The sequence below is a fragment of the Lissotriton vulgaris genome, chromosome 9 (assembly GCF_964263255.1).
Source record: "Lissotriton vulgaris chromosome 9, aLisVul1.2, whole genome shotgun sequence".
NCBI lineage: Eukaryota > Metazoa > Chordata > Amphibia > Caudata > Salamandridae > Lissotriton > Lissotriton vulgaris.
The window spans coordinates 416,784,406-416,797,516 of record NC_141697.1 but is presented as its reverse complement, the minus strand read 5'-3'; the positions used below and the strand labels follow the sequence as shown (position 1 = coordinate 416,797,516).

At 49.1% G+C, this 13,111-nt stretch overlaps 1 protein-coding gene across 1 annotated transcript in view; it reads left to right on the top strand.

The window, feature by feature from the left end:
• Positions 1-355: 355 nt before the first annotated feature.
• The window catches only part of CINP (cyclin dependent kinase 2 interacting protein), a 94,276-nt gene continuing 81,520 nt past the window's right edge, over positions 356-13,111 (top strand). Inside the window, exon 1 of the mRNA XM_086937831.1 lies at positions 356-803. Coding sequence (XP_086793957.1) covers positions 797-803 — 7 coding nt within the window. The 5' untranslated portion in view covers positions 356-796. The remainder of the gene's footprint in view (positions 804-13,111) is intronic.

Genomic DNA, 13,111 nt, shown 5'->3' with positions numbered 1-13,111 from the left:
TAACTTTCTATAAATGAGAGATAAAAATGACGGACAACGCTGAAACCGCACCATCAAGTTGTAGAACTAATAGTTGTCTTGGTTCAAAGTTATCCCGCCAAACAATCGAATGTTTTTTGGGGAAAAGCGCTTTAGCTTACACAGCCACTTCATATATGAAGAATATTATTTGCTCGAATTTATTAATTCTGTTTCGTTAAGTATACTGCGAAAACGTGATTCATGTAATTTGGAAGTAATTATCCTTTAATAATTCTGCCTATATTTTTTGATGTGTTGGAGTACAGCTAAAACCGTACGTAAAGAACGTTGAATATAGGGTCATTTCAAGATGGCTACCCTCTTTGTCCTGCTCGATAGAGCGGCTGCCGTTGCTTTCCATCCAGTCATATGGACAGTAGCTCGTTCTAGAGTTAATTCAGTAGCTCTAAGTTTTCCTGTCCTCCTCGGGCACGGGCATCTTTCCGCCTTGTATGTTTTGGTTTTATCTGGCGCTCTGGCATCGTGTTGTTGTTCTATTTATTCACTTTTTCTTTTGAAATATTCCCCATTTTCTGTATTCAGTTGGTCTTCAGAACTCCCTCTTTTGCTGTCATTTATTCTTCGACCTAACGTTTGGCCATATTTTGGCTATTTAAAAACAAATATCTGACAAGTGCCCGTGCAGCATTTTCGCATTCCTCGTTTTCGGCTCAGTTGTTTTGGACTACTGCATTGCCCCGCGGCTGAATGATCGTGTCAGACTGTACAAATGCTGCAAAGGAAGTAGGGACAGTTTTAGTAATGCGCACATGGGATGGACGGTGAGTTTGTCCGTGAACATATGTAACATGTAAATTTACACTGGAGGAGATTTTGTATATATTAGTTAACAGATTTCTGTAGTGCTCGTGCACTATGAGGAAATAAGGATGTTTTATAATTAAGGCTCCTAGTTTTCTGTTTATTCTGGTTATTACAGATAAATACAGAAAGGCAACTATTTTCTAGTCTGTATTTTACATGCCAATAGACCCGATTCGGGTGGGAGATTCCCGATTTCGAAGCAAACAAATTGCGTTATTTTTGCTCTCCTGCCTGAAATTGCTTCGCCGTCAATGGAAATCAATGGGGTAATTACATTCCCTTGATTCTTTTTTAGAATCTCCCACTTTAATCCTCTAAAATGTTGGCATATATACATACTGTGGTTATGTTTAACTGTGGATGTCAACGGAAATTAAGTTGTGTTTTGATGATAAGGCCAATAGCTGTGTGCATTGACAGGTAAGATGGTTTTAAAAAAATATATATTTTAGTAATGAGACTTCTAAAGCAGTAGATAAGCACAGAATTTGCCTGTTTTCATGGACGTGTATTGATTTATTATATGTGGGTGCGCATATACTTGAAACCTGTCAAGAATTCAAGCAAAAATGTACAGTTATTGGTTAAGCAGATGTGGAAATATATTCAATTCAATTCAAATAAAGCTTTATTCGATTTTTACAAAGAAAATCATAAAAGCACATATAATACAGCATAAAAATGAGTATGAATTGCAATCAAAGAAACATACTGCGTATTAAGAACAAGTTTTTTTTTAAAATTGAGTTTGTGCAAAATTGTGCAAATTTTGGCTGGTGGGGAGCAGAAGACAGTTAATTCATAGATGCTCTGCACCTTACTGCGAATTTCAAAAAGCTTGTAGCTGCATTGATTGTAAATTCATCTTCAAGCATGTATAGCTTAAGTAAGGCTGGCCTGCACTGTCTTAAGCCCCAGAATTTAAGGAGTGGGAGAAGATGTTTCCTTCTACCCCAGTCATAAAATTTGCAGAATAAAATAACGTGAATGTGGGGTTGCTTGGAAGCATTGTCACAAGGACAGGCCACCAAGGTAACCGACCAATCGTTTACGGTGGGAAATGTTAGTAGACGGAAGAAACAATCCGTCCTCATCCTTGTCAGCAACATTCTCGTATAGGGTGTGGTGATCGGAGAAAGGTAGGATGGGATGCCGTCGTCATAAAGTAAGAGGTTGTGATTGGCAATCGATAGTTTGTTACCTTCAAGATAAGAACGTCTGTCTGAAAGTAAGCCTAGACAACGAGCCTTGAGGTCCTTTTTAGAAATCGTTTGACACATTGTGGGGTTAATATACATATCAGCTAGATCCAGTGAGGTTAAACATTTCTGTACATAGGCGAGCCAGGGTATTTTTCTTGAATTAGTTAAGGCCATGCAGTCCTTAATTATATCCTGGTTTAACACCGTTTTTTCCGAGGACCAAACTTTATGCCATAGCAGGATTGGTGCGGTTTTAATTATGTCCGAGATATGTACTCGTGCTAGCTCATTGTGGCAGACTGTGGTTGAAATGGATCGAGGAACAGCCAACAGAAATCTTAAAAACGCGTTCTCGCTGATTTGGATCTCTCCACATTCCGCCAGGCCCCAGATACCTGCTCTGTATATTGCGGTAGAGACGCATTTGGCAGCAAATATGTCCAACAAAATTCTAACTGGTTTCCCACCTAGTTTAATCGCAAATTTCTTTAAGGCTCCAATTTGTCTGATAAAAGCCAGGTTTCGAGTGTGTACGTAGGTGAAGGTTTTTGTGAGACTGATCTTGTTTGCATCAATAAACGTATTGCAAGAGATGTTCTTTTTATTACTGCAACACATTGTAAAGGTTTTGCTTACATTGATCTTAAGACCTCTCAAGTCCATAAAAGTAGAAAAGGCAGTCAGCGCTTTTTGAAGCCCTAGTTGGGTCCTGGACATGATCACGGCGTCGTCCGCGTATAAAAGGATTGGAACCGCAAGGCCATTTATTTTTGGGTAATCAACATCTAGTTTGGCCAGGCAGTCGGCGACGCTGTTGATGTACAGATTAAAAAGAAAGGGGGCAAGGATGCAGCCCTGCCTGACCCCCTTTCTGATAGGGAACTTGTTCGTGCAGGCTCCATCCTTCCCGTATCGGACCTTGGCCCCAGCTCCTCGATAGAGTTCTTTTATGAAAGATAAGATATTAGGGTCAACGCCCATATTGATGAGGGTAGACCAGAGTAGGCTATGGTTGAGGCAATCGAAAGCAGAGCTTAAGTCCACGAAAGTCATATATATATTGCCTCTTTTTGCCAGCACATGTTTGTCAATGATCAGAGCTAGATTTAAGCATTGTTCCACTGTCCCGAGGCCAGAAACGAACCCATATTGAAATTTAGACAAAATGTTATTTTCCTGTGCCCATGTTTGTAGTTGATTCAAAAGGACTCTCCCGGCCACCTTCATCATGGAGTCCAATAAAGAAATTGGTCTATAACATTTTGGGTCCGTTTTTTCTCCTTTTTTAAAAATGGGTATTATGATCGCTTCTTGCCATGTTGCAGGGAATCCTTTACGGGCATAAGAATTAAGGACGTTAGTAAGAATAGGTGCCCATAGTTGAATGTTGTCTTTAAATAAGTCTATAGGGATTCCATCAGGGCCGGGCGCTTTGGCATTAGAGCTTTCAAGAATAGCCAGTTCCACTTCTGAGTAATTAAAGTAGATGGAAAGTGGGAACGGCTCTGAGTTATTGATTTGCGATTCATTACTCTCCATTGGTTCAATTCGGTCATCTAGTTTGTACAGTTCGGTAAAGTGGTTTATCCAGACTTCTTCCGTGATGGCAATTTCTATGCAATCGGTTGACCTATCGCTAAAAAGGGGGCGTTGACCTCCCTCCAGAAGGCCGTGTTGTCTCTTAAGGTACTGGCTTTCAACAGAGCTTCCCAGGCCGCATTTTTCAGATCCTTTTTTCTGTTCTTAATTGCCTGTTTGTAAGCGGCACGGGCGGATCTGATTTCCATCTGGTTTTTTGGAGTTTTGTTAAGGCTGGCCTTCAAGATGTCACGAGTGTTTGAACACTCGTGATCAAACCAACCTTGGCTCTTGGGAGCATTGCTTTTGTTATTATTTCTGGTCAAGTTTTTTCTGATTTGCGAGGCGATTTGGTCAAAGGCAGAGATGATTTCTTGTGGATTGGGTGGGAGTTCTAAGCAGGTCCAGAAAAGATCAGGAACAGTTTTGATCAAGTTTTCAAGAAATTTCAAGGTGTCAATTTTTGCCCATTTTATGGTGTATCCGTTTCTTGATGAAAGTGAAATGGTATGTGAAAAAAGATTTTCCATGTTGCTCCTGGACTTAATACCACTGGAGGGGGAATATATTTTGACACTGATGGGGTAGTGATCGCTCAGAACCAGCTCCTCTCTATTGAATTCTAGGGCGTCTCCATGATGACCGTGAGACAAGAGGAAAAAATCTATTGTCGTGAGCGATCCCCTTCCATGAAATGTGGGTAGAAAGTCAGTCGGGGGCACAGTTAGATCGTTGAAAAAACCCAGGTCCCACTCGTGTAATAGATTGTTCAGTTGGGAACCCGTGGTTGAATGTTCAAAATGGGTAGTATGTTCTCCATTTGGGGCTTTTTGATCACAAACCCTGGTTCCACTATATGGGCATAGGTGACAATTGAAATCACCTAGTATGATCAAGCGCCTGTCTAAGGAGGACCCTCCCATGCCCTTCTTTATTAGTTTAGAAAGAAACTCCATAAATTTTAATTGATCGTCTCTCTGTACACTATTATATAGATTTATGATGAGAGAGTTGACTACCTCTTTCCCAGACATTTTAAAGGCCTGAAGTAAGCGACCAAAGGACTTTGAGCTGCGATCAGTTTGCGGGAGGTCAACGCGTTCTAAAGATACGTTTAATCTATTTGAAACGTACAAGCAAAGTCCTCCCGAGGGCCTACCTCTGTGAGACTGAATAGATGGGGTAAAATGTGTACTATAACCGTCCAGATTTACAGGTGTCAGGTCCCAACATTCCTGGAACGCTAAGATGTCAAAAGTATGTATGTAGTTCAGGAAGGTTGGGTCATTTATTTTATTTGAAAGTCCGGCTATATTCCAAGATAAGATTGAAAAATATTTATCGTCAACAGAGTGCGTTGAAGAGCAGTGTGGGGGATTGAAGTCAGAGGTTGAGGGTAAAAGGGAAATCTGGGAGTCATCAGTTTGTAAACTTCCCGACCCAGAGGGGCCGTATGACAGGGCCAGACTGGAGAAGTCCACAGTGGGTTGAGCTGGGGCAAGGTTCCCATGTTTACTTGGAGACATCCCTAGGCTAACAGGAGACGGGGGGGGTCTTAAGCTTGTTATTAGAGGGTAGATGGTTATTTAATGGTCAGTCAACCATTTCTAAGGTTGAAAAATAGTTACTAGTTGGAGCCCCTCTCCACCCCTTTGCGTGTGGTTGATCTCTTCTTGGGTTCCAAGGCTGATAATCCCAGTCCCTCCTCCTGTTACGCGTTTCGACTTGAGACCAACTCCAACCTGGGGATTGGTCCCAATTTTGAGGGAAATCTTGTTCACGTGGGAACCTCGGTGGGTAAAAGAAGGACAGACGGTTAGTGTCTATACTTCCCTTTCTCTCCAAGGTTGACCAGGAACATACATAACTCACTGTCTCTGGGTTATCAAAATTGATAATAATACAGTCCCCTTTTATTCTTTTCCTTGTTTCCCCAATCCAAGGGACTCTTCGTACCATGGAGAGTCTACTTTTGCAATGTGAAGGAAGGGGTCTGTTAATCTGGAGCCACTGCATAACTTTATTTTTCAGTGACCAGGTAGATTCACTCATATGTTCTTCCAGTTCTGGTACCCCTGTGAGGATCACAGTATAGGGGCTTGCTTCTGGAGGAAGGTGGACTGGTCTCTTTGAGCTAACTGGTTTGCTGGGTGCATCAGCAGCCTGTTGGGTAACCAAAGGTTTGGGCGAAGGGGGCTTAGAATTCATTCTAGTGGGGTCAGCACGTGTTACTGGTTTTCCATGTACTTGTTTGGTGGAGCCCTTAGTACCTGTAGAAGTTGCTTGGTTAATGGTTGGGGTTTTAGGTTTTTTTTCCTGTGGGTAGGGGGGTTTTATGTGTTGTAGGTTGGGGCACAGGTTTCTGTACAGTAACAGCCTTAACATGTTTGACAGTCGTAGGAACTAGTGGCACTAAGGTGGTGGCGGAAGGTTTGGGATGGCTGGTGTGATTAGTTAATCTGGCAAGATGCTTCTCGATATTATTTAGCGTTCGCTCTATTGGGAGTAGTTGCGATTTTATGAAATCCTTAATTAAATCAAACACTTGTGCATTGAGTTCAGGATGGTTAGTATTAACAGTGTCATGACCCCTATGAGTCTCTTCCACCGATGCGGCCAGAAGAGAGGAGTCATCCACGTTGTCAGGCAGTGAATGTCTTGTGTTCTTTTGAAGGTTGGTACAAGAAGATTTTTTAGACCTAGTGCGCTTCGGTGGACAGTGCGACTTAGTCTTGGGTATTGACCTTGCGCTAGCTTGTTTGGGAATGGCACCCTCCTTTGACACTTTCTCAGGTTTTGAGGGGGAAGCTACGACTAGTGGTGATGGCAAAGGTTGTGACTCTGTCAAAGTTAACGGTACGGTTTGAGTGGGGCTAATCACCAGGGTAGGTGTTTTCTCCAAGTCATCCATAGAGGCTTCCCCTAGTGAGAGATGAGTGACAGATAAGTCGACGCTCATTGGGATGGTGTGAAGTTCTGCACGGATTTCTTGCAGTAATGGGACGTTGGTTTCCTGGTGGATAGGTGTTTTGGCTAAAGCCAGAAGGCCCATAGAGGATCTTCGTGCTGCAGCAAGGTCCTGGGAAACACGTCTTTCAAGCAATACAATCCCCTGATTGATAGCGTCATTAGCTTTTGTAATAAATTGATCAATTGGGCCAATTACTTGACCCACTCCTTGAGCCGTCTTGTTCCTCATAGCCCTGGTAGTCATGTTAGCAAAGTAGCACCCGTGGGTTGATAAGTAGACAGAGTAGTGGTGAAAAGCACCCAATGTAAGTAGTAATCAACAGTGCGAAGATGAAGATTAAAGAGAGTTGGCCCAGACCAGACTTGCCCAGGCTTGAACGGGCTTAAACGGGCCCGCCCTTGGCCCGGGCTTCGCCCGGGCGTCGACCCGCGCGCGACCCGCGTCCCGCGATGCGCGTTGTTAGCCCTGTTTAAGTAACTGTGATGAGATGTAAGGAAGGGGCGGGGCACTGGGAGGGGGTGCGGCCCACGCGGGAAGAGGAAACAGCTGGTGTTGCTAACGCTGTGCCTCGCAGTCCTGGGGCCGCGCCTCTCACCTCTGCGGCCTCGCGTCTCCTCCCTCAGGGTCACAATGTTCTTGGCAGATGGTAGCTACTCCTGTAGCGATGTCAGGTAGGACTTTGGAACGCTGGAAACGCTGGAAACAACAACCTCTAAGGCGAGCGGCTCCCGCGAAGCGGGGGCCGCGAGAGGTTAAGTACGCCTTGTAGGGGGCGGGGCACTGGGAGGGGGCACGGCCCACGCGGGAAGAGGAAACAGCTGGTGTTGCTAACGCTGTGCCTCGCAGTCCCGGGGCCGCGCCTCTCACCTCCTCTGCGGCCTCGCGTCTCCTCCCTCAGGGTCACAATGTTCTTGGCAGATGGTAGCTACTCCTGTAGCGATGTCAGGTAGGACTTTGGAACGCTGGAAACAACAACCTCTAAGGCGAGCGGCCCCCGCGAAGCGGGGGCCGCGAGAGGTTAAGTACGCCTTGTAGGGGCCGGGGCACTGGGAGGGGGCGCGGCCCACGCGGGAAGAGGAAACAGCTGGTGTTGCTAACGCTGTGCCTCGCAGTCCCGGGGCCGCGCCTCTCACCTCCTCTGCGGCCTCGTGTCTCCTCCCTCAGGGTCACAATGTTCTTGGCAGATGGTAGCTACTCCTGTAGCGATGTCAGGTAGGACTTTGGAACGCTGGAAACGCTGGAAACAACAACCTCTAAGGCGAGCGGCCCCCGCGAAGCGGGGGCCGCGAGAGGTTAAGTACGCCTTGTAGGGGGCGGGGCACTGGGAGGGGGCGCGGCCCACGCGGGAAGAGGAAACAGCTGGTGTTGCTAACGCTGTGCCTCGCAGTCCCGGGGCCGCGCCTCTCACCTCCTCTGCGGCCTCGCGTCTCCTCCCTCAGGGTCACAATGTTCTTGGCAGATGGTAGCTACTCCTGTAGCGATGTCAGGTAGGACTTTGAAACGCTGGAAACAACAACCTCTAAGGCGAGCGGCTCCCGCGAAGCGGGGGCCGCGAGAGGTTAAGTACGCCTTGTAGGGGGCGGGGCACTGGGAGGGGGCGCGGCCCACGCGGGAAGAGGAAACAGCTGGTGTTGCTAACGCTGTGCCTCGCAGTCCCGGGGCCGCGCCTCTCACCTCCTCTGCGGCCTCGCGTCTCCTCCCTCAGGGTCACAATGTTCTTGGCAGATGGTAGCTACTCCTGTAGCGATGTCAGGTAGGACTTTGGAACGCTGGAAACGCTGGAAACAACAACCGCTAAGGCGAGCGGCCCCCGCGGAGCGGGGGCCGCGAGAGGTTAAGTACGCCTTGTAGGGGGCGGGGCACTGGAAGGGGGCGCGGCCCACGCGGGAAGAGGAAACAGCTGGTGTTGCTAACGCTGTGCCTCGCAGTCCCGGGGCCGCGCCTCTCACCTCCTCTGCGGCCTCGCGTCTCCTCCCTCAGGGTCACAATGTTCTTGGCAGATGGTAGCTACTCCTGTAGCGATGTCAGGTAGGACTTTGAAACGCTGGAAACAACAACCTCTAAGGCGAGCGGCTCCCGCGAAGCGGGGGCCGCGAGAGGTTAAGTACGCCTTGTAGGGGGCGGGGCACTGGGAGGGGGCGCGGCCCACGCGGGAAGAGGAAACAGCTGGTGTTGCTAACGCTGTGCCTCGCAGTCCCGGGGCCGCGCCTCTTACCTCCTCTGCGGCCTCGCGTCTCCTCCCTCAGGGTCACAATGTTCTTGGCAGATGGTAGCTACTCCTGTAGCGATGTCAGGTAGGACTTTGGAACGCTGGAAACGCTGGAAACAACAACCTCTAAGGCGAGCGGCTCCCGCGAAGCGGGGGCCGCGAGAGGTTAAGTACGCCTTGTAGGGGGCGGGGCACTGGGAGGGGGCGCGGCCCACGCAGGAAGAGGAAACAGCTGGTGTTGCTAACGCTGTGCCTCGCAGTCCCGGGGCCGCGCCTCTCACCTCCTCTGCGGCCTCGCGTCTCCTCCCTCAGGGTCACAATGTTCTTGGCAGATGGTAGCTACTCCTGTAGCGATGTCAGGTAGGACTTTGGAACGCTGGAAACGCTGGAAACAACAACCTCTAAGGCGAGCGGCCCCCGCGAAGCGGGGGCCGCGAGAGGTTAAGTACGTTTTGTAGGGGGCGGGGCACTGGGAGGGGGCGCGGCCCACGCGGGAAGAGGAAACAGCTGGTGTTGCTAACGCTGTGCCTCGCAGTCCCGGGGCCGCGCCTCTCACCTCCTCTGCGGCCTCGCGTCTCCTCCCTCAGGGTCACAATGTTCTTGGCAGATGGTAGCTACTCCTGTAGCGATGTCAGGTAGGACTTTGGAACGCTGGAAACAACAACCTCTAAGGCGAGCGGCAATATATTAGTTTCAGTTTCGTTTTTTCACAAAAACCAGAAAAAAGAGATAAAATTTGAACAAGCATTTGCAATGCAATAGGTCTCGCATTAGGAAAGTTTGAGCTATTGGTATTGCAAATGACAAATTTTTTATTTTGGGTTGGTTTTGAAAATAGCGAAATTAATAGCTTTGTCATTTACAATGCCAATAGTTATAACGTTCGCAAATGTGACATCTATAGCATTTGTATTGCAACATGTTTTGTATTTACGTGACGTAGATATATGGATATTACAAATAAGAATGGCTTTTAATTTTTTTAAATAATTAATACTTAAATAAAAGTGTCAGGCTTGACTTGTCCTTTAGTGACGTAGGTTAACCAATCTAGCAATGCCCAATGCAATTGCCAATCATCTTACATGTCTTGTTAGTGCAGGTAAAAATGAAACATCATGCAGCAGCGCCATGCAGGCAGGGAGCATATAAAGCCAGTATTCGTCAAGTTTCGTGCCTACACATCTGTGTAGTTCTGTGTTTGGTGCTAAATATATGTGTGTGTACTTGTTTTTTTTTTTATTCAAAAGATCTTTATTGAGAGCAAAGCCATTGACACCACCAATTAAAACGCATGAACACAGTGTACCCCCGGATGCTATACCAACTTCTCGTAAACAGCCAATAGCAATTCGTACACAGCCTTTGTGCCGGCATCCCGGAGGCCCGGCGGCGAGGTAATGTATAAGCAGTACAACTGTGCCAATTTGGAGATCATATCGCAAGCAACATGCTGGTGTGGTGCGGCAACTGGCAATCAACTTGTGCAAGTGCAATACAGCGATCTAACGTCGAGGCGACAACAAGAAAATAAACAGTTCCCATCAAACTCCCCCCCCACCCGCTAGTGTGTGTCTGTGTGTCCGCCTATCCTGTCCCAACTAACAAGTTCCCGAGTATACCTACCCTGTGACCCGCGCCCATCCCCCCTTAAAGAACAGCCCTTCCTCAGTAGCCCCCCACCAAAGCATCCCCGGGTTCTCACAGCCGCCCCCAGTTAACCAGGAACGTCCCAACTCCTTCCCTCCCCCGTGCCACAGTGAACAGTGTCAGCATCGAGCTCCTCTATTCTATCCTGCAGTTCCACCGCCTCTGTGGTGTCAGAGCTGTCCTCCTCTACCTTCTGTATATGCTCTTTGTAAAGATCCCAGAAGTTCTTGGGCCTACTTCTGGGCGGGAGCAGGTCGCTGTACAGTTCTGTCTGGGTGCAGCAGAACTGTAGGTCCCTCAACCATTTCGCCTTCGTGGGGAGGGGTCCTCGCATCCAGCACGCCGCAACCACCCGCCTTGCCAAAAGTAGCGCCATGTCCACCAGGCGACATAGTCCCGGGGCTAGTGGCTTTGAATAACCGAGAAGCGCCAGGGCAGGAGTGTGAGGTAGGGGTTCCCCTAGTATTTGATCGAGTTCCGCAAAGACTTCTCCCCAGAACGCCTGCACTCCAGGACACTGCCATGCCAAATGGAAAAAGTCTGCTACCACTGTCCGGCAGCGTTCGCAGTCAGCCGAGGTACGGAGACCATAGCGATGAAGGCGCTCAGGAGTATAGTACACTCGCTGTAAATATTTGAAATGCACCAAGCGGTGCCTGCTGTTCAGGGATATCTTACGCGTGCTAGAGCAGCAGTATCGCCACATCCCGTCATCTATGGGGGATTGGAGGTCTGCTTGCCAGGCCTCCCTGGCCTTCGACGGCTGCAGTCGCTGCTGCGTCACACCCAGCTTGTTAAGCTGTGAGATGAGCTTCGCCGAAGAGGTGGACTTAAGTATATAGGTCAATTCCGGGATCTCCTCAGGTTCCTCCAGGTCTGGGCCCAGTATTTCACGAAATGCCGAGCGGAGCCTGTGATATTGGAATTTTTGTAGCAGGGTGTGGTCTGCCTCAGCGACAGTCAACTGGTCCCATGATTTAAGTATGCCGCCCTCAAACAAGTCTTCCATTTTAACTATACCAAGAGAACGCAAGGCCTTAATCACTCCTTTCTCACCTAGTGGGTCAAGCCAAAGGGCCCACTCCACAGGCAGCAGTGGGGAGTACAGCAATGTGCAGCCACGAGAGCGCACCAAGCAGTTCCAGGCGTGATTGGTCGCCTTCAGCGAGTCCATCCGGCCAATCGCGCGGTTTGTGGGCAGGCAAACAGTTGCGGGCAGAGGAAGCGGGTCTGCAAACAACCGCTCCAATATGAGGTGCGGGGTCCGAGTGTCACCGTGCACCCACGAGTGTAAATGCGACGCTTGAGCGACCCTATAATAGCGTTCCAGGTCTGGTGCTCCCAGTCCCCCCATCTCGCAAGGGAGTATCAGAGTCGTCCAACTAATTCTGGGCTGCTTGCCCCCCCAGGCCAGTCTCACCAACACCGAGGTGAGCTGCCGAAAGAAGGCCCTCGATAACACCACCGGCAAATTCAGGAAGAGGAACAGGAAACGGGGGAGTACCACCATTTTCATTAGAGCGATTCGACCTGAAAGGGAGAGCGGGAGTCTGATCCGCTTATCCACATCATCGACCAAGTTGCTATAAGCCACCCCGTAATTGTCTCGGACTAGGACCTCAGGGTCCGTATGAAGGCGGATGCCCAGGTAGCGAACCGAGTCGGTGGACCATTGCAATGGGTACTCCATAGCGAACGGTCGTGTCACCGGGGTGAGCGGGAACGCAATCGATTTATCCCAGTTCACCTTCAGGCCCGACAGCGAGCCAAAGCGGACCACCTCGCGGAGCACCGCGGGCAAGTTGACTTCCGGGTCTCTAACGTACAGCAACGTATCATCTGCATAAGTCGATATCCCAATTTTATAAGTGGGGAAGCTAATACCCTCCAGGCTGTGGTACTCCCGCATGGCACACGCCAAGGGCTCCGCCACCAGTGCATAAAGCAACGGCGACAGGGGGCAGCCTTGTCGCGTGCCCCTTCCAATGCTTATCGGGTCCGTCACCCTATCACCCAGACGCAGCCTGGCAGAGGGTCGATGGTACAGCGCCCCAATCTGCTGCAGGAACTGTTCGCCCAGGCCCAGTTTACGCAACACGCGGACCATGAAGGGCCACTCGACCGAGTCGAATGCCTTTTCCATGTCAAGGAAGATAGCCAGCGCGCTGTTCTCCTGCTTGACATGTTGCATCGCGCCTAACACTGTGCGGATATTGTAAGTTAGATTCCTGCACGGGACAAATCCGGATTGCTCCGGAGCGACCAACCCAGGGACCAATAGGGCCAGTCGAGTGGCCAGAACCTTAGCGTAAATTTTGGCATCGACATTGAGCAGGCTGAGCGGCCTGTACGAGCCACAAAGATCGGGCGGTTTACCCGGTTTAGGTATAGTGATGAGCAGCGCCTCACGCATGGTAGTCGGCATTTCACCGTTCTCGCAGATGGCATCGAACAGGGTGACCAAGTGTGGCAACAGCAAGTCCTTAAAGGCCTTATAGAAACCAACCGTGAGGCCATCCGAGCCCGGCGCGCTTCCCGAGCGCATACCTGCCAGCGCCTCTAGTATTTCATTTTGGTGGAAGGGGGCCATCAAGAATTCCCTATCCGAGTTCTTAATGAACGGCATAGCTATATGATCTAAGTAGTCATCCATCT